Genomic DNA, 25,653 nt, shown 5'->3' on the forward strand with positions numbered 1-25,653 from the left:
TTTATTTATTCATGAAAGACCTACGGGGGTTGGGGGGCAAAGACACAGGCAGAGGGAGAAGCAGGCTCCTTGCAGGGAGCCTAACACGGGACTCAATCCCAGGACTCCAGGAGCACGCCCTGGGCCAAAGGCAGGCGCTAAACCGCTGAGCCACCCAGGGATCCCCCAAAATAACAGTTTAACATAAGAGATTTCCTACTGCATTTTGCCCTGATAATAAATAGGGGGAGAGGGGCACCTGGGTGGCGTGGTGGGTTAACCATCTGACTCTCGACCTCACCTCTGGTCTTGATCTCAGGGTCATAAGTTCAAGCCCCGCATTGGGCTCCACCTTGGGCATGGATCCTACTTAAAAATACATATGTATATACTACATATGGAGTCCCATTTATCAAAGAACATAGTGCCTGCTTCTCCTTCTCCCTGCCACTCCCCCTGCTTGTGCTCTCTCTCATTTTCTCTCTGTCACATAAGTAAAAATCTTTTAAAACAAATAAAAATAAAATTCTGTATTTAAATTTACATATATTTGCAATGCCACTATTAGATCTGAAAATAGGTATTGTTTTAGTGTCATCTTATAAATTTCTGGACCCTTTCAACAACCCTGGAGTATAAGAAAAAGGCCATTGCATCTCCAGTCCTATTTAAATTGGTTCGCACTGAGCGCCTCCTGAGTTTTTATTTGCACATGGATTATCACAGCGGATCCTGGCTCTGCGGTCAGGTCCTCTTTGCAGCAACGTTTTTGTTGTGAAAGTGTTTTGCGGCTCTGCCTGCCATTCAGTGAGCTCATTTCCTCGTCATACATCTGCCTCTGAGAGCTCCATCCAGATCATGTCGGAAACAAAACCTCGCAGAGCACAGCTGTCGTCAAAATGAGATGACAAACGCCAAGGTCTCAGCTCAGGTCTAATGACCACTGGGAATATGCATTTGCTAAAAGTCATTAGAATCTACCACCTTCTTTTATAAACCTCTGAAAATTCTTGGGCTTGCAAATTCCAGTGTGGTTTCTTCATCCTTGAAACACAAACACAGAGCATTTTTAAACACCTTGAAACAACAAACACTTATTATTTCACAGTTTCTAAAGGTCAGGAACCCGGAAATGGCTCAGCTAAGCGGTTCTTGCTGAGGATCTCTGGAGAGGTTGCCTTCAAGCTGTCAGTCAGGGTTGGCATCATCTCTAGGCTCACTTGGAGCTCAAGAATCCACTTCTCAGGGACGCCTAGGTGGCTCAGCGGTTGAGCGCCTGCCTTCCACCCAGGACATGATCCTGGGGCTCCAGGTTCGAGTCCCACATCAGGCACCCTCCATGGAGCCTGCTTCTCCCTCTGCCTGTGTCTCTGCCTCTCTCTGTCTCTCTGTGTTTCATGAATAAATAAATAAAATCTTAAAAAAAAAAAAAAAAAGAACCACTTCTCAGTGCACTCTCATGGTGGCTGGTAGGCACCAGTTCCTAGCTGGCCCTTGGCAGAAGGCTTCAGTTCCACTATATACAGGCCTCTCCGCCGGGCTGCTCACAAGATGGCAACCTGCGTTTCTCGGAGGATGAGATGAGAGGAGAAAGAGGGAGAGAGAGACAATATACATCCAGGATGGAAGCTGAGGTCTTTCTATAACCCAATCTCTGTGATTAATCAGGCATGCAGTCCAATCCTGGTAAAATAACATGTAGCATTTTGCTTTGTAGTATCAATGCTTAAGGGTGTGGATTAATAAAAGAACATATTGGGGTGCCAGGGTGGCTCAGGCGGTTGAGCATTTGCCTTCAGTTCAGCTCATGATGCCAGGGTCTGGGGATCCAGCTGTGTGTTGGGCTCTCTGCTCAGCAGAGAGCTTCTCCCTCTGCCCCTCCCACCACTCATGCTCACTCTCTCTCTCTCAAATAAATAAATAAAATCTTGAAAAAAATCTTAATAGAAAAAAATTATAAATAAGAATATTTAAATAAATAGCATTCACATATGTTAAAACTGAATGATTGATTTCAAAGATTTTATTTATTTATTCATAAGAGACACACAGAGAGAGGCAGAGACATAGATGGGGGAGAAGCAGGCTCCCCTCTGGGAGTCTGATTCAAGACTCAATCCCCAGACCTGGGATCACGACAGGAGCCAAAGGCAGACGTTCAACAACTGAGCCACCCAGGCACCCCTAAATGTTTTTTTTTTTTTTTTAATTGATAAGAGTATATAGTCAAAAAGGCTGGAGACTACTGCTCTGGAGAGAAAGAAATCCTGCTTTGGAAATACTTCCTAGGTGCCAGGCACTATTCTCAGCCTTTTATATGTTTCCTCACAATTACTCTTTACGTCCTTCTAGTTTTATTCTTACTGTACGGCTGAGCAAACCAAGTACAGAGAGATTAAATACATTGCTGGAAGTCACACAGCTGCTAAGTGGCTGACCAAAACTCAATTCCAGGTAAACTAACAGAAACAGCTTCTCTCCATCCTTTCAACCCCCAGTTTTCACAATCCAGTTTACTCTCCATTTACAATTCTCTGATATTAAAAAAAAAAGTTTTATTTATTTACATAATCACTACACCCCACGTGGAGCTCAAACTCACAACCCCAGTATCAAGATTCACATGCTCTCCTGACTGAGCCACCCAAGCATCCCCAATTCTCTGACATTTTCAGGGACTGTGCTAGGTCACGGAGAAACAAAAATGTGTAAATGTGGCCCACCCTTGAGGATACATGTGATGGGGATGCCTGGGTGGCTCATTGGTTGAGTGTCTGCCTTTGGCTCAGGTCGTGATTCCAGGGTTCTGGGATCAAGTCCCACATCAGGGTCCCCACAGGGACCTACTTCTCCCCCTACCTATGTCTCTGCCTCTCTCTCTCTCTCTCTCTCTCGGTCTTTCATGAATAAATAAATAAAATATTAAAAAAAAAAAAGGAGACATGCGATGTGTAAATGAATTAACAGGGAACCGCTAATGATAGTTCTGAATTTCTGGTTATAAACCACAAGTCATTTCCATGGATCTGAGTGACGAAGACTGATTTTCTCTGCCTTTAGCAACATGGTCTCTAGCCTTATTGATTGTATACACCATCAATTTTTTAAAAACTGAGCATTCAGATCCTATATACATACTTCTACTTATATATATTTATAATGCTAATAGCACTAATATATTATGTTTATCACATAATATATTCAAATTAGTAATTTAGATAGTATGAGATTAAAAATGTAAGTTTTCCTGTGTTCTTCCTGCCTCTCATGAGTCCTCTGAGAACCTGCCCATTAGGGACAGCCCTCTGAGATGCACCTTTGTGCCCACTCAGAAGGGTTGCTCATGAAGAATTCCTAGAGAATCTCAGAATCTTGTATTAGTGGAAATTTATGATAAGCCCAGAATACCACTGGAAGAGATCACCTGAAATAAAGCTGCTTCAATGATGAAATCCGGATGACTATTTTCAAAATAAGTAATTCTTCCTCATTTTCTTGGTCTTCAGGGCAGATTAAACAGGCTGTAATTCCTTTTGTTTCCACCAATGCTTCCTCTAGAACATTCCTCGATTACTGGCTAAGCCAGTAATAATCGAACCCAGTCTTGCACATTAGCTGTTGCTCAATAGAATTCTCAAATGACCCTACCATAGTTGAAGTAAATTATGTTTTAAAATTTCCCATTTTGGGCCACCTGGGTGGCTCAGTGGTTGAGCATTTGCCTTTGGCTCAGGGCATGATCCCAGGGTCCTGGGATCAAATCCTGCAATGAGCTCCCCAAAAAGAAACTGCTTCTCCCTCTGCCTATGTCTCTGCCTCTCTGTCTCTCTCATGAATAAATAAATAAAATCTTAAAAAATAATAAAATAAAATACAATTTCCTATTTCATGGCTGAAAAGATAAAAGAAAAAAAAAAAAAAAGAAAGAAAAATGTGCCAGTTGAAAATGTTTCAAGTTATCAAGAGAGAAATATCTTTGTCTGTGGGCCTCCCCAGGCCGGCCCCTCCTCCTTGCTAACACCTTACCAGAGACCCAAAACTGGGCTCACTTCTCTAAGAGTCTAGAGGTTCCAGGCCATTTGACTCAGCCTGCAGAGGTGCCATGAAGAGCAAGGCAGCTCTTGAGGAGTTCCTGCTACAGAACGCGCCCCCATACTGCATCCCCAGGATGTGGAAGGCAGGACAGGGGGAGCAAGAAGTGGGTGGCTGGGGTTGGATGAGTAGGCATAGGGGCCTTCAAATCGGAACAGCAATTTCCACACTGAATGTATGAACCAGACCAAAATAAAGAAATAAAGAGGTAGTGACAGGAGACAAACTGGAGGTTTGCAGCTTTAGGAAAGAAGTCAAACGAAAGCCAAGACCAATTTCTTTGTTTTTTTTACCGGTTCCAAACACTTTCCTGAATCCCAACTGTGGCTCCGGTGGGAGAGAGGGGACTCCCATTTAATTATCTACATGGTTTTGAGTTTGGGAATGATAACTTAAAGGAGTTGCTTTTGCAACTTGTGCTGAGAAAAATTATGTCTGTAAAAGGGGAAATTATTCAATAATAAAGGCAATCATTCTTTAACTTAATTGCTAGTTTCTTCACACCAAGCTATCTCAGGGGCATCCAAGAAACACTGTAGCCAGAGACAGTGATTTAGTGCTGTCAGCCCTTTCTTTTCAGGAATGGAGACAACTGAGTGTTTTCCTTCCCAGACTGGCAAAAAAGCTATTTTAAACCATTCAATTCTCTAAAAATCTTCTTATCCCTTTTCTCTGCCACCAAAAATTAGGCTTACTATTATTTTTGAAGAAAGGCTAAGATGGATTTTTTTTTTCTCTGCATCTCCAACGTGTCTAGAAACCATTTTATCTGAATCCAATGAAATGTGGGAAATAAAAATTCATCTCATATGGATATTATAAGGTTAAGTCTAGCTCCTCTACCAATGTCTATGTCTTACTCTGCTTAAAAATTAGCTTCTTAATCTATTTTTTTTTTTTGCTTCTTAATCTTTTTTAAAAAAGTATTTATTTAAGTAATCTCTACATCCAACATGGGGCTTGAACTCAGGACACTGAGATCAAGAGTTACATGTTCTTCTGAACAAGCCAACCAGGCACCCCCTAAAAAATCAGCTTCCAATGTTGGTGGTCACTAGGTGCTAGCTATCATTATTGAAGCTTTTTAAAAAATACGATTATAAGGCATTATCAATTTGTTAATCTTGGGGATTACATTGCTGCATTGACTTTAATGTCACAAATATTGATAGACAAGCAAATATATAACAGTTATTAAATATAGGCCAAAGAAGGATATGGATTTTTTTAAGCCAGAAAATATAAACAACAGTCAATTTTTGTTAAAGTTAAATTTACCCTGGGAAATTAACATTTTAAAATTTTATTTCAGGCAGCTCAGGTGGCTCAGCAGTTTAGCGCCACCTTTGGCCTAGGGTATGGATCCTGGAGGCCCTGGATCAAGTCCCGCATTGGGCTCTCTGCATGGAGCCTGCTTCTCCCTCTGCCTGTGTCTTTGCCTCTCTCTCTCTCTCTTTGTGTCTCTCATGAATGAATAAATAAAATCTTTTTAAAAATAAATAAAATTTTATTTAGAGAAAGAGTGCATCTGTGCTGGGTGGGGAGGGAGGGAGATGCAGAGGGAGTGAGAGAGAGAATCTTAAGCAGGCTCCAATGTGACCTCTCCACCCTGAGATCATGACCTGAGCCAAACAAGAGTTGGACACTCAACTGATAGCCACCCAGGTGCCTCTGGTAAATTGACATTTTAAAACAGGGAAGCACCCCCTCCCATTCTTTATCTGCTTTCTTTTATCTTTCTTTATCTGATATCTGATATGATATTGCTAGATTTACCAATTTGTATTTTGCTAAACATTAGTGATGAGGGAAGCACAAAAGACAGGGAGCTTTGCAGAACCTGTTCTTAAGGGTGAGACGTTCCTCGTAGCTGATCTCACTGCTCCTCTTGCTTCATTTCTTGTTTGGTTTGGTTCCTTTAAGGTCTTTCAAAAGCCGAACTTGGACATGATATCGGACAAGGTGATTACAGGTGGATCCACTCCTTCTTTATTGGCAAGATGAAACCAAGGAGTTAAAAGGGCGTATTTATACAGCGGGGCCGAGTCAGGAAATCTATTGTTTCTGTATTTTATCAAGTCTGATTGTTTCAGAGTTAAAAAGCTTAGAAGCTAAACAAAATACCAACCTCTTAACAGTGTGTTGACATCTAATTTGGTTTAGTTTTCATTTTAAAGGATATTTTAAGCACGCTAGAAAACTGAGAAGACTGGAAATTGAATAAAAACAGATATCTAGGATCTTAATTTAGCCCATCTGAGAATATATAATAAATACATTGCTCTTTCTTTTTAAATTAAACCTCCCCCCTCCCCAGTTAATTGTAGATTCACATGCAGTTGTACAAAATAATGCAGAGATCCCAAATACCCTTCACCCAGTTTCCCTATGGTAACATCTTGCAAAGCTATATAGCACATATCACAATCAGGATATTGACATTGATACAGTCAAAGTACAGAGCATTCTCATCCAAGGATCTCTTGTTGCCATAGCCAGAGCCACTCCCTCTTCTCCCTTCCTTAACCCTTGGCTACCCTAAACTCTTCTCCATTTCTATAATTTTGTCATTTTAAGTATGTTTTATAAAAGGAATCATATAGTATGTAACTTTTGGGGATCGGTGGTTTGCTTTCAGCATTATTCTCTGGAGATTTATCCAGGTGATCATATATACCAATAGTTTGTTTCTTTTTGTTGTTGTGTGAGATGTCTTCAAATCTTTTGCCCATTTTTTCTTCTTTTTTTACTCTTGGGTTCTGAGAATTCTTTGTACATCTAGATGCTTGTCCTTATTGGATTTATCATTTACAAATATTTTTCCCAGTCTGAGAATTGTCTTTTCATTCTCGTAACTGGGTCTTAGGCAGAGCAGAAGTTTTAAATTTTGATAATCTCAATTTTTCCATTTTTCCTTTTACGCCTTTTATGTTAAATCTGAGAACTCATTACCTAGATCTATATCCTGTTTTTCTCTTATTTTTTGAAAAATGTTATGGTTTTATGTTTTACATTTAAATCCACAATCCATTTGGAGTTAATTTTTTTAAAGGTATGAGATTTAGGTCAAGGTTAAACTTTTTTTTTTTTGCCTATGCATATCCAAAATGTTCAGCACCATTTATTAAAAAGGCTATCTTCCCTCCCTTGAGCTGCTTTTGCAAATTGTGAGAAATCAGTTGTGCATATTTGAATGGGTTTATTAAAATTGTTATAAAATTATTTTACATTCATTTTAAAGGCATTTAGCAAGTCAACTTAAAAGAATGCAAAAGAAATCTTAGACCAACTTATCTGCCTCTCTTTAATTTATTACTAGTTAAGATATTTATCAGCTCACACTCTGATTATTTTCATGACTGAAGGCATGTAGGTTTTGGCTGACCAAATATTTTCTATAGTGATTAAATTCTATACTTTACTTTGGAGCAAATATTCAGTATTTTGTAACCTAATGGTTTTCTGCTTAGAAAAATGATAAGCAGTATATAATTGCATATAGATAATTTTATACTTATCTGTAACTCTATACTGGAATAACCATCCTCTTTGGCATGAGTTTAAAATGTATAGTCTTACTATAAGGTATTTCCAACATAACACAAAATTCATTACGCCATGAGGCTCTATACTGGATCCCTTCCAGGTGGATTGATTTCCTTGGAAGGACCTGATTGAATATATGTAATTATGATGATTCCAGAGCATAGACTTCCCTTCTCCTAATATCATTTAAAAAACTGTGCAAAAAGGAAATTGCTTTTCTCCCATATCCTTGCTTAGCTGACTGTTAATACCCATCAGGAAGCCAGGCAAAACCAAGAAAGTCAGTTCAATCTCAAAGCTGGAGCAGTCATTCTAGAGCTCAGTGGCACAGTAGCATCACCCAGGGAGCTTTTTACAACCCCGATACCCAAGCTGCACCTTGGACCAATTAAATCAGAATCACTGAGGTTGGGATGCAGGCATCAGTATTTGTTAAGATTCCCAGGTTATTCCAGTATGCAGCTAAGTTTGAGAACTACTCTTTACTTCTTTTTTTTTTTTAATTTATTTATTTTTTATTTATTTATGATAGTCACAGAGAGAGAGGCAGAGACACAGGCAGAGGGAGAAGCAGGCTCCATGCACCGGGAGCCCGACGTGGGATTCGATCCCGGGTCTCCAGGATCGCGCCCTGGGCCAAAGGCAGGCGCCAAACCACTGCGCCACCCAGGGATCCCTACTCTTTACTTCTTTATGAGACTTATTGTTAGCATAATTTATTACTCAATACTGTGATAGCAGTATACTGGGTTGTCATAATATACTCTACGAACTTATATTCTTCAGGATGTAGTGTTCCTTGGATAATTAAACAATTGCTAACATGCTTTTTATTCTGTTGGCAAAAGTAACCCACGTTCAATGTAGAAAATTGAAAAAGCAAGCAAGCATAATGAAGGAAAAAATTATTTTAAATTCTATCTTCCAGAAAGAATTATAGTAATATTCTCATCTTTTTTATAGGCATATATACATACATTAAAAAATATGTATATACATATGTATGTTTTCAGCATTTATCCTATCAAAGTTGATAATAGTGTATAGTTTTCTAAGTTATTTTAGATATCTGATAAATAAATTAGTATCAATAACAGAAAGTGTGAAATTAATATTGGTTTGCAATGATCATAATTGCTATAGTTTTTGTCAAATTTTGCAATAGTCAAAATTGTTGAAAATGTCATAATTTTTACAAATTTTACATACACACCTTGATCTAAGTTATGGATATTAGTAGTTAAGATATACTTTTAAAAAGTCATTTTACATTGTTATAAAACAACATTTAAGGTATTTGACTAAAGGGCTCCTGGGTGGCTTAGTTAGTTAAATGTCTGCCTTTGGCTTGGGTCATGATCTCAGGGTCCTGGGATTGAGCCCTGCATCGGGCTCTCTGCTCACTGGGGAGCCTGTTTCTCCTCTCCTTCTGCCAGCTACTCTGTCTGCTTGTGCTCTCTCTCCCTATCAAGTGAATAAATAAAATCTTAAAAAAAAAAAAAAAAGTATATGACTATCCTTTCCAGAATATTTTCCCCCTAAATTGACAAATTACAACTGATACCTCTGCTATCATTGCATAAATTTAGAATTATGGCCAAAAATGCATCATTTGCAGCCAAACTCATAAATATTATGTGAAGATAATTAAGTTATCATTTTCCCCTAGATCTTTCAATACTTAGATTAGAATAATGATATGAAGTGGCAAAAGCATATAAAGTGAATATAGACTTATTAAATACAGAATGGATTTGCCTCTAGCTCTAATTCAGACTCAAATGCCAGTTGATTTACTATTCTCTGGATTTCAATGGGATATGCATGCATATATCAGGCACATGTGCCTCAATGTTTTCATTACAGGGAAAAAAACTCATACATATTCATTATGGAGTATTTAGGGAAGTCATAGAAGAAAAAAAATTTTTTAAATAAAAATCATCTATAACTATTGTTAAATGTAAAATAACTCAATATAATTATGGATGCATCTCAATATAATTATGCTGAATAAAAATAGCCAGATCAAGAAAAGTATATGTACAGTAGATGACTCCATTTCTATGAATTTCTATAAAATTCTAAAAAATGCAAACTCATTTATAGTGACAGCGACTGCCTAAGAAGGCAGGGTGGGGCCCAGGGCGCTAGAGAGTGGAATTACAAGGGTACATGGAGAGATTTTTGGGTAAATGATTGTGCTCATTATCTTGACTATGATGTAGATTCCAAGGAAGTATGCATTTATCAAAACTCATCAAATTGTATGCTTTAGCTGTGTACAGTTCTTTCTACACCAATTATACCTCAATAAAACTGTCAAAAAATATTCTAAGGGACTGTTGGCAACTTTCAATCAGGGAATTTGTTCTGTATAGTTTTGCTTGAAATACTGAATACTGCAATCACTCACTAGATATTATTTTCACCAACCCATCATTTTTACTTAGGAAAACACCCCGTAATTTTGCACTCTGAAATACTCAGTGTTTCAAATTCTCTCAGATAAAGTAAAACTCGAATATTTTACTCATAATTTCTTCCAAAGAATTCTCGAGAGCACAATAACATTCAAAACAACATATCTAAATGATTATTTCATTTTTCAAAGTTTTCACTGATTTAGCAGCATAAGCAGCTGCAGATTTTGGAATCCTTTTCATGTAATTAATTATGGTCCCAATGAAGTTATAATGGAGTAACATGCTGAGAGGAGGGAAGGAAGGGGAAGTATATCTAGTTTTACTATTGATTTTTTATCTTTTATTCTGATTTCCCACTCTTTCTTTTTTTATTTATTTATTTATTTATGATAGTCATACAGAGAGAGAGAGAGAGAGGCAGAGACATAGGCAGAGGGAGAAGCAGGCTCCATGCACTGGGAGCCCGATGTGGGATTCGATCCAGGGTCTCCAGGATCGCGCCCTGGGCCAAAGGCAGGCGCCAAACCGCTGTGCCACCCAGGGATCCCTCTTTTATTCTGATTTTTCACAGCTACCCCTCCTACAGATATTGCATTTGTAGGAGTAACCAGAAGTCATTAAAAAAATGATAATAAAAAAGCAGCCAACAGAATTGAGATCAATCTCCAGGAATACAGACTCTTACCAGGCCTTCAAATGAGATTTAGATGGGAACTCTCTAAAATGGGCTAAAATAGTCAATCGCTCCTGTATACTTGATTTTGGTAATTCTTCAGGTCAACCATTGGTCAATTACTGCAAATAGTAATTGAAGTATTTTCTGATGTCAAAGACAGCAAACATATTGTAGATCTGAGATTAAAAATTCACACAAGGTGGAAGGCGGGGGTCGCCTGGCTGGCTCTGTCAGTTTTGATCTCAGGTTTAGAAGTTCGAGCCCCAGGTTGGGTGTAGTGTTTACTTAAAAATAAATACATAAAACCTTTAAAATTTTTTTCAAAAAGGGATTCAAGTTCATAGAGGAACATAAAAATCTCTCAGTAATTTACAATGTGTGTTTCTTAATGTCTTTCACAAGTCAGCAATGTTGACTTATGAAACCCAAGTTTTCAGCTCTGAAAAGTCCCAAGTTTTCAGCATTTTGCCTGGTACTTAACTCAATAAAAGTCTGTTGAATTAGTATGTTAAAATATAGTTTTTAGGGCAGCCCGGGTGGCTCAGAGGTTTAGCGCCGCTTTCAGCCCAGGGTGTGATCCTGGAGACCCGGGATTGAGTCCCACATCTGGCTCCCTGCATGGAGCCTGCTTCTCCCTCTACCTGTGTCTCTGCCTTTCTCTCTCTGTGTCTGTCATGAATAAATAAATAAAAACCTTAAAAATAATAATAATAAAATACAGTTTTTAAAAATATTGGATACTTACAGGACCCGTGTAGAATTTATGAAAAGATTTGAAGTTATGAGGATGACAGTAACTTGGTCGGCCCTAGTGAGTAGGAACCTTCTGGATACTTTCGGATACCCTCCAAAAAATTTGCCTGGAGAAATCTCTCTATATATTTGGCAAATCATTAACCACGGTTCTAATCAAGTGGGTGGAGAGCAGCCTAACTCTAGAAAAATGAGGAGTCAAAGCTATCCTGGTTTATTGGTGACTGCATTTCAATTGTATTCATACATTTGTTTGTTTAGATTTAGAACATCTTGAACAAAGTGTGGCAGTTATGTCAAACTAGGTCTCAGTGAAAATTCCTTTTTTTTTTTTTTTAAGTTTTATTTATTTAAGTAATCTCTACATCCAACATGGAATTTACATTCACAACCCTGAGATCAAGAGTCACAGGCTTGAGACGCCTGGTGGCTCAGCGGTTTAGTGCCTGCCTTTGGCCCAGGGCATGATCCCGGAGTCCTGGGATAGAGTCCCACATTGGGCTCCCTACATGGAGCCTGCTTCTCCCTCTGTCTGTCTGTCTCATGAATAAATAAATAAAATCTTTTTTTTTTTTTTTTAAAGGAGTCTCAGGCTCCTCTGACTAAGCCAGCCAGTGTACCAACACAAAAATGAAAAAAAGATATATATATAGTAACTTCTCTCAACCCCGCTACCCTTTTTTGTTACTTTAGCTTAATCTTAGATTTGGGTCAGGAGCCAATCTTAAATCTTAGTAAATGAAACAGATACAAAAATCTGGCTTTATAGTTAACCCAAAGCAATAGATTTCTTCAAGTTTAGAAATTTAGCATTTGGCTGTATTTATGATGTATGTCTACAGTTGGTTGATCTTTGAACTTCTGTATATTGAACTTTTTCTGTAGCTTCTATATGAATGTTGGATTATTAGTCATGAAAAAATAAAATTATTAATTCTTATAGTTTTCTAGTTTATAATTAGCCAATTCAAGAGAGGAGAGGAGGAATTGGGTTCTTTGGTGATATAGATATTTTGATGTAAGTAATTAGCTCAGAAAAAAAGTAGGTTTATTTAGTGAATACAATGAAGTAATATGTGGTAGTTTCAAGGTTGAAAGTTGAGTTTCCATGTTCTAAGTTAAATTGCCTGAAGGCTTTGTAGCTAGTGAATGAATCTGTGAGGGTAGAGTTAAGTGCTGGTTTTAAATTATTTTAACAATTATAGTAACTATTGCCTTTTCAGGGGGTCTGTGTTAACTCAGTGGTAACATGTTTCACGTTTGTGAACTCATTGAAAACATATTTGAAGATGTTTTGGTACATGCACAAGATGCCCAGCTATGACTTTAGCTTTCATTGGTAAATCTTGTGTGACCTGTCTTTCTGGGAAGTTACACATGAAGCATACAAGTTCAGCCTGCTGTACGGGCAACGTGTGTTTGTTTTTCAAAAATCTTAAACTGTTTTTATGAGAGTATCAACTCTCTCAGGGAAACGACTCAACCACCAGCTGCCCCATGGGAGACGATGTGTGGGACACCTGTGTCCCGCTGTTTGGAAGAGAAAGGGCCGCTGGCCAGAATTTGGGGTAACTGACAGCCTTGGACTGAGAAGTGGAAAATCGAAAACAGCTGCCTTCCTCTCTATGGTTGATGCTAATCCACGCAATTCTAAAGGTATCTCCAAAACCCTAAAAAAAGAAAACCTTGGTGACTTGACTTAGAGCCTTGAGGGGAAAGCACAGTAACTCTGCTTGGTACCTAAGAGGCATTTGATAAATATGTGTTGAGAAATAAAGGAATCAGACACCTGGCTGGTTCAGTAGGCAGAGCATGCAACTCTTGACCTCAGGGTTGTAAGTGTGAGCCCCATGCTGGGTGAAGAGATTACCTAAAACAATACAACCTTAAAAAAAAGAAAGAAGGAAAAAGAAATGGATGAAAGAAATGAATATAGTGTTCTGAATAGCATATGTTCTATTATATTGAATGTTCTAAATAGTATATCCAAGAGGTTGGGACATGTCATTGCTATAGGGATAATAAATAGCACAACTACTCTTCTTAACAAAAATGACAGTAACTCCCCAGTTTACAAGTAAGATGGAAGAGGATTCTTTGGGCAGTCCAGAAACCAAAGGTGCTTGTGTGAATCTTTTTGTAGATATTTCTTTCTTTCTTTCTTTCTTTCTTTCTTTCTTTCTTTCTTTCTTTCTTTCTTTCTTTCTTTCTTTTTTTCTTTCTTTCTTCTTTCTTTTTTTTCTTTTCTTCTTTTCTTTCTTCTTTCTTCTTTTCTTTTCTTTTCTTCTTTCCCTGTTATTCTTAATAACTCCTTATCAGGGAGCTGTTTCAGGCAGATTAGGGAGTACTAGAATGTGTGTATTTCTTCTTAAAATAAGGTTTTGCCTGGGTGCCTGGCTGGCTCAGTTGGTGGAGCATGTGACTCTTGATGTCAGGTTTGTGAGTTTGAGCCCCACATTGGGTGTGGAGATTACTTAAAAATAAAATCTTTAAAGAAAATAAGATTTTGCTTTTAAAAAATCAGAATATGAGCATTTTCATGGCCTGAAAAATAAACCCAAAGCAAGCAATTGCTAATCTAGGCAGACACTGGTGATGTCTTCCTCAGCTTGTGCGTTGTATACTGTTGGCTTGAAACCTATGTCCTTGTAATTAGAGCCTCTGAAAATTTGAAAGCTCTATGTGAAAAGCTTTGTTAAGAATTTCCCAAGAACTGAATAAGTATAATCTCACAGAATGGGACATTTTGATAGTGTTTGTACTACTTACTGATACATTTTCATATGTGCTGACGTTAATCATTCTCAATAGGCTTTAATGGGAGGTTTAGCCCTTAGTATCTTAGGTGAGGCCTTAAATGCTGTTTTTCACAGATAACCCTGAGAAGAGAGAACACATTGGAAACTTCCTACAGAAGGGGAGTGAAGTGTTGTACTCAAGCTCAGTGTGGGATGAATCCTGTCCTTTTTGCCTACCAGCTGTGAAATCTTGAGCACCTGATGTAATTTCTCTGGGCCTACTTGCCTCCACTCCATTGGTAAAATGAAAATAATAGGATCTATCTCCTAGAGTTGTTGTAAAGATTAAATATGACTAGATATGCAAGGTGCTTTGAACAGTGCCTAGAACATAGTAAGTACTGGAATGTTTCCTAAGTAATAAGAATTTAAGTTGAAATGGATGAAATGGTTAAAAATCATGAAGACCAACCATTTTGCAAATATATTGCTTAAGAAGCGATATATTCCGGAGCAGGTGGCTCTTATGTACTTCTTCAACGAAAAATGATATGTTTAGAAAAATTTTATGCTGGATCACCATATGCCGTTATACTACATGCCACAATTAATTAGGCACAGAATATTCTACCGCTGAACTCACTGCTGGCTGACATCAATTCTCTACTAACCTGTACAAAATCTGAGTATGGGATATTTATATGGTATCTCGTGTGGATATTCCGAGGTTCTTCATTCTTCCAACTGTTTGAGAAAACTAAGGCACTTAGTTGTCACTTAAAACTGGGGATAATTTTTCTTTGAGTCCTACCACCTTCATGCTTAAGTGCCAAGCAATCCAGCTCAAAATTTGATTCCGTTCCACTACGCGTCGGCTGCGTTCTCTATCTGTTCCTATATTCAAGAGTACGAAGGACGAGAATGCAAGCCAACCGGGCTGATCCTCTTTAAAGCCTTTGTCCGTGGAGAACTACTGACGGCAAATGAACCGATCTGTGTCATCGTGTCTCCGCCTGGCAGCCAGAAGTGGCCCGGGCGTCCAGCATCACGCCCTCCAAGGGGGACCGGGCCATTTCCAGCCACAGTCTCACTTGCCCCAACTCCCCGGGGAAGGGGGGCAGCCGGTGTCGCTGGTGGCATCGCCTGACATCACCGGTTCCGGATGATAGGCGAGCGCCGGGCCCACCTCATCCGTGGCCTGACTGCGTTAACCTCGCGGTTCCCTGCTGCTGCCACGTGAGGTGTCCTAATATGGTCGGAGAAGCCGGGGAGCCTTAGCCTGTCTCCGGGCTAGTGAGGAGGAGGCTGGGACCAGCCGACGATCCCACAGCCCCAAGGAGAGCCGCGGGGGTTGGGGTCCGCCTCGGGGCGACTGGAAAGTGCGCTGCCGCAGCAGCTCTGCCTTGGGTCATCAATCATTTAATAAACCGCAGCAAATCCAATCTCCCCTGGGGGCCTTCTGGCCTCCCCTTCCCCTCCGCAAGCCTGGGCGTCCCCCCGGCTGGTGTCGCCGTGCGGGGACCCGGAGGGCCGCCGGGACCCTGGCTGAGGCTCGGGTGCGCCTCTGGTCTCACGGCCCGGGGGGAGATGCTGCTGCAAGGCGTGTCTGGGGCTGCGCTCATGTGATGAAGCGAGGGAAAAACAAGGGGGGGAGGAGGAGGAGGCAAAGAGGTGGCTTTTTTTTTTTTTTTTTTTTTTTCTTTTAAGGAGTTTGCCGCGAGCGCGTCTCGTTCATTCGCAGTCTGGGCGCGTTCGGAGGAGGACGGCGGGAGAGGAAGGCGCTCCCGGGACCTCGCGGGCGCGCGGCTTCTGCTCCTCTCCGCGTCCCTGGACCCGCGGGAAGCCGCAGCCGCAGCCGCAGCCGCAGCCGCAGCCGGGCGCGGGAGGACCGCCGGGGAGCCATGGGTGCCGGGAGCTCCACGGAGCAGCGCAGCCCCGAGCAGCCGGAGGCGGGGAGCACCACGCCGGCCGAGCCCCAGCCCGGCGGCGGCGGCCTTGCGGCGGAGGCGGCTCCCGGCGAGCCGGGGGACCCCGCCATCGCCGCCGCGGACCCCGCCACCAAGGTACGGGCGCGCCGGGCCACCTGCCCCGGGGACGGGGGTTGGGCGGGGGGCGGCGTGAGCCCCCCCGGGTGTCAGCCGGCGGGAACTTCCCGGCGCGTCCAGCCCATCTGCAAACTCGGGAGCACGTACCCCTGTTTCCAGCTTTCCAGGGTCTCACGCGCCGGGGCGGGACCGGAGCAGCGGCGGGCGCGGCGGGCTTGCATCTTTGTCGCGGGTCTCCGGGGGAGGCGACTGCGCCATCCGCAGTAATAAAACCCGCCCCCCGCCCCCCGCTCGCCCAGCCTTTCTGCGCACTCTTCCGGTGGGGGCGACCCAGCCCGAGACTCGCGGGCTGCGCGGGGGAATCCGGGCGGGGGCGGTTAGGGACCCGCCCGCCGAGGGTCCCGCGCCCCCCACCGCCGCTCCCCGCCCCTCTTGCTCCCGGGAGGCGGAAAGTGAGCTGTTGGGCCGGGACCCGCGGCGCAGCGTGGCGAGCCAGCCCCGTGGGTGCCCGGCCGCGTGCGGTCCTGGCAGCGGCGGTGCCCGGGGCCACCGGGTTTGGTACCCAGTCCCGCGGCGGCCCGCGCCGACACCGCCTTCCTGGTGCAGAGAAAGCCTGGGGTGTAGCTCGCTCGGAGCCAGAGAAGACCCGGGCAGACGCTGCCCTTCCGGAGGGGTGACAGGTTTCGTAGGCGAGGCAGGTCCTCCTCTTCGCTCCGTTCGCGGCCCGGGGGCTCCAGTGGATGAACACTCCGGGGCAGTCGCTGCGAGTTCTCCAGGGCTGGGTCAGAGGCTCAGCAAGCGTTCCTGACCCCCCTGTCTCTGGACGCAGTGCCGAACCTCCTAGGGATTGTGTATTTTATAGTCTTCTGTCTTCAAAGCTGAAATATTTCTTCTTGGCCACTACAGCCGCCAAGACTGTGACTTGTTTGGATCGTTGTATTTTAGATCTATTTTCCAGCAAGTGTGTTGGTTAGCAAGGCGTCACCTAACCTGTCTGGCGATATCCTGATAGGAAGATGGTGGATAACTTAAGCTCATATATTAAAAAAAAAAAAAAAAAAAAAAAAAAAATCTATGTTTTACATGGGTTGGGAAGATGGTGGATAACTTACATATTTATGTGTTTTTTTTTTTAAACCCATGTTTTACATGGGTTTACAACCTGTGTGGTATCTGAGGATACAAAATGTGAGGACTTGTAGATGTTTACAGTGTGAAAAACACCCCTCCCCCCTTACAATCTAGGTAAATTTCACAGAACTGTGACCTCATTGCCGTGACCTCTTTTAGCTGTCCTAGTCTAGTTTGGGCGGAGAGACGGCTCTTAATTAGATTACTTCTAGTCTTTAATTTATAACTACTTGTAAAACCCATGGTCCCTAGAGCTATAGATACTACCCAGTAAAAACTGCTGGAATATCTAATTTTCTAAGACATGCCAAAGCTTCGGGCATAAATAAGGTGCTAGCCCGTAGAGGTCTAAGTCACATTTTAATACCTACTGTACATCACCTTTTGATGCCAACTACTGCCAACATGGCCACATAACCAGTATTTAGAATCTGGTAGTGAACGTAGTTTTAACGTGTAATTGCTAAAAGCTTGCAATTGGAGACATTTTTTTTTTTTTCTTGGTTTTTACTACTTTCAGGTCTTCTTAACAGTTCATGCTGAAATAGGATACTTAATCCCTTTCCTGGAAACTTGAGTTTGTTCATTTAAAAATATTCCTTCCGTTCTTTTTGTCCTTATGCCATAACCTCACCCTCCCTCTTTCCTAGTCACCATCTTGAAGCAGCCAAGCAACCTCCTTGAAAAAAAAAAAAACTACTTAAATAACATCTAGACTATCATTGAACTCTCTGGCACACTGCCCAGTTATCAATTTGGAGACAAATCAATACACTTACATGTATCCTTGGAAAATGGTGTCGTTTTTCATTTCAACTAGCAAAATTTATTACACAGGTTTTCAAAAGTCCTTTTCAAAAGAACTCCCTAATTAAGAATGACTCAGCACATAGCTCTTGCCTCCCCTCTTGGCCCTGTGAAACTTCAGTTGCTGACCCCTGAGTAATCCCATCTGCCTTTCCAGGCTCCTGTAGTACCCCTGACCCATCCTAGCAGTTTCTACATTTGTGGGGTTAGTGTTCACCTGGTTCTGGATGCTCCACAAGAGCATGGGACCCGCCCCGCCCCCCCCCCCCCCATGCATTTGCCCAAGTGTTCCCCCATGTGTGTCATGATCCCGGGCATGGAAGACAATACTACCTCTCTGGTTTTGATTGGATGTTGTCAAGTTGGAAATACCTTGGGCCATCTCCTTTTTCTACAATTTAACCTTTCACTGTGTCCTTATTGTGCTCTGCGTCATGTATCAAATAGTGACTAAACCAAATAGGCCCTGTTATTAATAGACTGAGGAAATATTTTGGCAAAAAATGCTTAATTACGGTCTTTGGTTTCTACTTTTCCAGAAATAAAGTGGCTTGTTAGCATTGCAATTTCGAATTGTCTTTAATCTCAAATAGACAAAATATTATAAATGCAAGTGGCTCAAGTGAGGCCACTTCATACATTAAATTAGTCCTGAATTAGGTACCTGGATGGCTCAGTTGGTTAAGCGTCTCCCTTAGGCTCAGGTCATGATCCCTCAGGTTGTCATCCTGGGATCCAGCCCCCGTTGGGCCAGCTCCCTGGTCAGCAGGGAGTATGTTTCTCTAACTCTCCCGTCTGCTCTGCTTGTGCTCTCTCTCTCACGCTCTTTCTCAAATTAAAGAAAAAAAAAAGACAACCTTTGAATTAGATATGAATCGCATCTTGAGCTATCTTGATTGGATGTGTGGACATTTGGGGGTTTAGACTAATACAACCTCCCCTTTCCTGGTAGAGTGCTGATCATTAATTAAAGTCTATTAACAGATTTTTTTCGCTATATAACTAGTAGTTATATCAGTTGCCTGCTGCCTATTTAGTAATCCAGTTTACTTTTTTTTTTTTGTAAGTTGTAGTTATCTGTCATTTACTAAGTACTCAGCCCTCAAAAGACATTACACTAATTGAATATCATTTCTATCAGATCAGATGGAGTGTAAAAAACCTTGATTACTGAAGCCTAACATTCAGGCACACCGAGGTACATGTCTTAGGTTTATCTAGTGTATTTCTTTTTATTTATTTATTTATTTATTTATTTATTTATTTATTTATTTATTATTTATTTATTAAAGATTTTATTTATTTATTCATGATAGACATAGAGAGACAGAGAAAGGCAGAGACACAGGCAGAGGGAGAAGCAGGTTCCATGCTGGGAGCCTGATGCGGGATTCGATCCTGGGACTCCAGGATCACTCCCTGGGCCCGAGGCAGGCGCTAAACCACTGAGCAACCCTGAGATCCTATCCTTGGTATATTTCAATAAAATGCAAGGAGTCTTATCTGGTGTATTTCAATAGAATGGAAGGAGTCTTATCTTACAGTCAGTCTTTTACAGTCTTATATGTGTAAATTCTGGGCGGGGGGGGGGGGGTGATGGTGTGATCAGTTATTTGCTAGGTTTAATTTTGAGACTTGGCCATTTGGGCCACTGCAGGGGTGGAAATATAGACTACCTAAATGCAAGTAGCAAATAGAGGCTCCTGTTCCCCAATCACCTGTTTTTAAAAGTTTGAAAGAATATTTTCACTCAGATGTTAATATAGCAATATAGGGTGGAACAAATTTACTTACAATCTCTGGCAAATCTTGATTTCTTGAGCCAAGTTGTAAGTTCAGTCTGGACAATCATAATTCTGTGAATTATTTTTGTTGTATTTTCTGCTCAATCAGTGACTTCAGAGCTGAAAATGGAGCAGTGGTCAGTTGCAACCATGAGGCCCATGGGGACTATTATTCTATGTCCTGGGTATGGTTCCATTAAAATTTTTAGATTTTTAAAAGATTTTATTTGTTTGCCAGAGAGAGAAAGCATGCGCAAAAGCAGGGGGAGCTGCAGGCAGAGAGGGAGGGAGAAGCAGACTCCCCACTGAGCAGGGAGCCCAAGAAGGGGCTCCATTCCAGCCCTGGGATCATGACCTGAGCCGAAGGCAGACACTTAACTGACTGAGCCACCTTGGAGCCCTCCCTATGGTTCTGTTTGGTTACAAGAGCTATGAATCACCAAAACATAAAGCTGTACACAAATAGAAATCATCTGATAGGTAGACTTAAGGATATGTTTGCTCTTTATGCACTAAAACAGACAACTGAATTGGCGAGCTGCATTTCATATTTCTTCCCAGGCTGAGGTAGGATACTTTGTCCCACTTGTCTTCTGTTTACAGAATGGAATGGAGAACGACAATGACCTTAGTGTGATTATGTCACCAGTTTTATAATAAAAGGGCCAGAATTTAGGACGATTAGGAGAGAATTAAATGTTTGTTAACAGTGGTGTAGTGTGTGTGTGTGTGTGGCTACCTGTGTTCCTGTGGATTTTCCCCAGATTACAAGAGGTGCTGCTTTGTGAGTAGAACACAGTCCAAAAATTGGAGATGTGGTAGGAGAATGATCATTTAGGAGACATAGATTGTAGTGCCACCCCTTTAATCCGTTATAGGTTATCCCCGTAGGTTAGTGGATGTGTGAAATCAGTGAAGATTTCCATTCGAAATACTTCTATAATGAACAGGCCTCAAACATGCATCCTTTTGAATCTACTTTAGGTCTGCTAATAATGTCTGCTTTGATCACTTGAAAGCAATTAGAATAAAGATTATTCTAATCTGGTATTTTACAGGGTAATTAATAAAACAGGGATACTTGGTGGCTTGGTTGGTTAAGCGTCTGCCTTTGGCTCAGGTCATGATCTCAGGGTCCTGGGATGGAGCTGCACATAGGGTTCCCTGCTCAACGGGGAGTCTCCTTCTCCTTCTGCCCCTCTCCCTGCTCATGCTTTCTCTCTCTCTCTTAAATAAAATATTAAAAAAACACACACAGAAATAACATGTTTTGCTTTAAAAAGGCATTATGAAATTATTTCTTTTCTCCATCAGCTGTAACACATTCAGTCTTATAGAATACCACTGAAAGGAAAATCAAGCTACATGGTGCTTATCCTTGTCCTCTATACTTCTATATGCTATAGTCCATTCATGAAGTGAGAAACTAGAATTTATAGCAGTGAGAAAAAGATATCAGTACTTTTATCTCATGAAAAAAGCCAAACTAAATATCCTTGAACACAATTCTTTGTTCTCTTATAACCTGAAAAAATTATAATATAGAATGTTTCATTTTCAAATAATGGAAAAATATGAAAAAAAGCTGTGTTTGGAAGAGAGAGGCACTGTATATTATAAATGTAAACTTCTTTAAAATTTTCAAAATCTAATTATAATGGACTTGCCTGTTTAGATTTTAGATGATTTTCTTGCAAGATAGCACCGTATTAGAGATTCTAAGGGTAGGGTTTTGTATGATCATCCTCTTGTTTTGTACTTGTTTTGTACATCTAATAAAAGGATTAAGGGGAAGATGTTAATCTATAATAATGTCAGTGATACATACCTTCATATTTCTTATCTTGAATAATTTATTTAAACATAATCTGACTTTCTTGAATCACAAAGTCTTCATAAGATCAAAAGTCCTTCTTGCAATAATTTTTATTTAAAAGCAGTACAGGGCAGTCTGGGTGGCTCAGCGGTTTAGCGCCGCCTTCAGCCCAGGGCCTTATCCTGGAGACCCGGGATTGAGTCCCACGTCAGGCTCCCTGCATGGAGTCTGCTTCTCCCTCTGCCTGTGTCTCTGCCTCTCTCTCTGTGTCTCTCATGAATAAATAGACAAATAAAATCTTAAAAAAATAAATAAAAGCATTACATAACAGGATTTATTTAGTGTTTATTTTTATTTTTTTTTATTAAGTAATCTCTATGCCCAACGTGGGACTCAAACTTACAACCCTAAGATCAAGAGTCGTATGCTCTCTGGACTGAGCCAGCAGGGTGCCCTTAATATTTTGTTTTTTTTTTTTAAATGTTAATGGTTGAGAACTTTGATTTGTAGAGTACGGTAAAAATAAAAACCTCCTATTACCTCCTCATCCCCCAAGCATTCACCCCTCTGGCTGGTGAAGAAGCAAGCTTAAGAGTAAAAAGGTGGGGATCCCTGGGTGGCGCAGCGGTTTAGCGCCTGCCTTTGGCCCAGGGTGCAATCCTGGAGACCCGGTATCGAATTCCACGTCGGGCTCCCAGTGCATGGAGCCTGCTTCTCCCTCTGCCTATGTCTCTGCCTCTCTCTCTCTCTCTCTCTCTCTCTCTCTCTCTCTGTGACTATCATAAAAAAAAAAAAAAAAAAAAAGTAAAAAGGTGGCTCAGGTACTACTTGTATTTACTCATTCCTTCCCAAATTCATAAATGGTCTTAATTTTGTTTGCTTGGACAGGGACCTACTTCTTTAGCAAACAATTTTTAAATTTTTCCTCTGGGAGCAGTCTAAAATCGTCCAGTTGCCAGAAATTTCTTCCTACTTCTGATCCATGAAATTTTGGAACCTGGGCCTGGGACTGGGGGCAGCAGAATTCCACTCCTGGGAAACAATAGGCTGAAGGCCTTCCCTTGGGTTCTGTTCTTCTTCTCATGACAAACTACAGCCTGCCTTTGTTAACTGGAATAAATGTCCTCTCCCAGAAAAAAAAGTAGATGCTCCAAAGCACAGAAACGAAAAGATCTTTCCCAGACCATGTTAGGCTTCTCTTAAGACAAGCATTCATGTAAGTTTAAAGGTTTCTGTCTTCCATGCAGCTTGTCTGTGATCTTTTAAAAAAGGAGGGAACCCTGTGGTTTTATTCTGCCCAGCTTTACTCCTCATTTTAGCAAAATACCAATTTTATGTTTGATTTGTAGAATAGATAAGCCAAAATTTAAGAAGGGGAGATGATTGCAACTCATTGGCTGATCTTTTTTTTTTTTTTTTTTTAGATTTTTATTTATTTATTCATGAGAGACACAGAGAGAGAGAGAGAGGCAAAGACACAAGCAGAAGGAAAAGCAGGCTCCATGCAGGGAGCCTGATGTGGGACTTGATCCTGCGACTCCATCCTGGGACTCTGGGATCACACCCTGGGCTGAAGGCGGCGCTAAACCGCTGAGCCACCCGGGCTGCCCACATTGGCTGATCTTTTGTTATGTGCAGACGTTGCAAATCTAACTGTACAGTTGAATCACCTGGGAGCTTTTCAAAGACCCCATCCTAGGTGCATTGAATCAGAATCCCAGGCAATGGACTTACTGCTCATCAGGTATTCTGATATGCCTGGTGTGGCTATCATTGCCTTAAGGAAGGGGTACAGGATGTAGGAGTCAATAGAGGGCCAGGGAGATGTGTTTCAGGCCAAGGTGACAGCATAGGTTGACCAAGGTTGGAGCCTGTATGGGAGGGAGAGTTTGAGATGATGTTGGGAGAGTAGGACTCCCCACCACACATTTTCAAGAAAAAACAAAGGGAAATATTTCTCCTACATAATTTCATCCCTTTATTCTACTGCATTGAAAACAAGTGTGCTGAGAGTAGAGGCTTTTCTAAATGGAATGTGCTATTCAGGAAAAATAGATGTTGAATTCAATGTGATTATCTTTTCTGAGCAAGAAGGAGCTGCTTGTCAGTGTTCATTTTCATTTCCACCTGATGCCTCCTAAACCTTCCCTCATTTATCAATTTACAGCTTCCACTGTGCTGGTAAGTAGGGAGTAGCTGAGAGCTCAGTGAATGGTATTTGGCTGGTCCAAAAATCCTTGAAGAAATCTTAAAACCTAACCAAGTGGTTGCAGATCAGAGTAGGGTTCTGGCTTTGCCCATCCTATATTTACTAGTTAGTTTTGATTGCATAAACATTCTATTAGCTTCTGTACTGCAGGCGCTGTGCCAGGAAATGGGGATACACAGAGTGAGCTCCAAGAACCGAGGACTGAACAAGTCACAAGCTTTTCTTTCCACATATTTAGCTTCTGAATCTGCTAGAAATGAATTGTTTTATAGCTGGAGGGAGAGATCCAAATTTCATTTTCCACACCGGTTACCTGTTGTTTCCAGTAGTATCGATTAAATAGCACCTCCTGTTTAAAATTTAAGCTTCCGCATTAGGCATAAACCTGCTATTGTTTTTTTTTTTTTCTCTCACTTTAAACAAATTCCCTACTGTGCTTATTTGTAGAGTAAATTAAATGCATTAAGGGGGTGACTAAAATGTAGTCAGTTGTAATAGCAAGCCTGGAGTTTAAAATACTTTTGTATTCGACATCTTAGGTGTTACCTATAGAGACCTCTTTGAGGCAGCCGGATTGAGCAGTGGAAACTTGTTCAAGGCAAAAGGTCCCACAGCTGAATCCAGACAGGCCCATCGGGTGACCCACCTCAAAATATCCATGAGCCCCAGCTGACCCATGGACTACAGTTACCAAAAAAGGGAAAGTTTCGTATGTCCCTATACCCCCTCACCATCCTGCTTAAAAAACGCCCCCACCTGCTGCCTCCTGGCAGATGCTCCTCTGCTGCCCTGCCCACCGCTCTCTGGCAGTGTGTTCAATAAACGTCTGTCTCCTTTGTTCTGCCCTGGAGGAAGCCCGTGCCACCGGCTTCCACCTGATTATGCCTCACATTTGGGGGCCCCATCCACTTGAGACACCGAGACACCTGGCCTGCCATGGCTCTGGTAAGTTGAAACACCCCTAACTAGAAAAAAGTAAGTGGGAAGCAGATGTTATCTTCTAGACTTAATTTTTCTTGATATGTAATAACATGCATTAAAATTGGTCCAGTATTCCAGGGGTGCCTGGGTGGCTCACTTGGTAGCATCTGCCTTCTGCTCAGGTCATGATCCTGGGGTCCTGGATCGAGCCCCACGTCGGGCTCCCTGCTCAGCAAGGAGTATGCTTCTCCCCCTCCCTCTGCCCTGTCCCCTGGCTTGTGTTCTCTCTCTCAAATAAATAAAATCATTAGAAAGAAATAGCCACGTGTTCCATAACCACTTACCATGTGAAAGGCATTGGTCTAGATGCTTTGAGAGATGAAGAGACAGGAACACGCAGCATTATCCCCGAGTGCCTCAATCTAGGTGAGGTGACAGGGTCCCTCTAGGAAATATTCAATAACGACGATTCAGACACACTGGAGAGACCATAGAAGAATCACCATTGCTTGGTACCTGTCTTCTCAGTGAATTGTCCAGTTGAATTGTCCAGGTAGCTTCTGGGAAAGGAAAAGGACATTTTGAAAGGTGTGGCAGGCACATGAGGCCATTGGTTGGGAGTCCAAAAAGTGCCAGAAGATGAAGGAGCTGCATGTTTGTAAGGGAGGGGTGGGAAGAGCATGATCCATGGGGTTGCCGCCGGGCATCGGGAGAGCTTCACAGGCAGCAG

At 41.6% G+C, this 25,653-nt stretch overlaps 1 protein-coding gene and 1 long non-coding RNA gene across 2 annotated transcripts in view; one reads left to right on the forward strand and one right to left on the reverse strand.

The window, feature by feature from the left end:
• Positions 1-646: 646 nt before the first annotated feature.
• Positions 647-16,570, reverse strand: LOC119870752. Its single transcript, XR_005353683.1, has 2 exons — positions 16,403-16,570; positions 647-1,023 (listed from the first exon to the last, which is right to left on the reverse strand). It is a non-coding gene; the product is annotated as an uncharacterized LOC119870752 (long non-coding RNA).
• AKAP12 (A-kinase anchoring protein 12) overlaps positions 16,097-25,653 on the forward strand; it is a 97,713-nt gene continuing 88,156 nt past the window's right edge. Inside the window, exon 1 of the mRNA XM_038526325.1 lies at positions 16,097-16,273. Within this exon, the coding sequence (XP_038382253.1) occupies positions 16,112-16,273 (162 nt within the window). The 5' untranslated portion in view covers positions 16,097-16,111. The remainder of the gene's footprint in view (positions 16,274-25,653) is intronic.

Source organism: Canis lupus, chromosome 1 (assembly GCF_011100685.1).
Source record: "Canis lupus familiaris isolate Mischka breed German Shepherd chromosome 1, alternate assembly UU_Cfam_GSD_1.0, whole genome shotgun sequence".
NCBI lineage: Eukaryota > Metazoa > Chordata > Mammalia > Carnivora > Canidae > Canis > Canis lupus.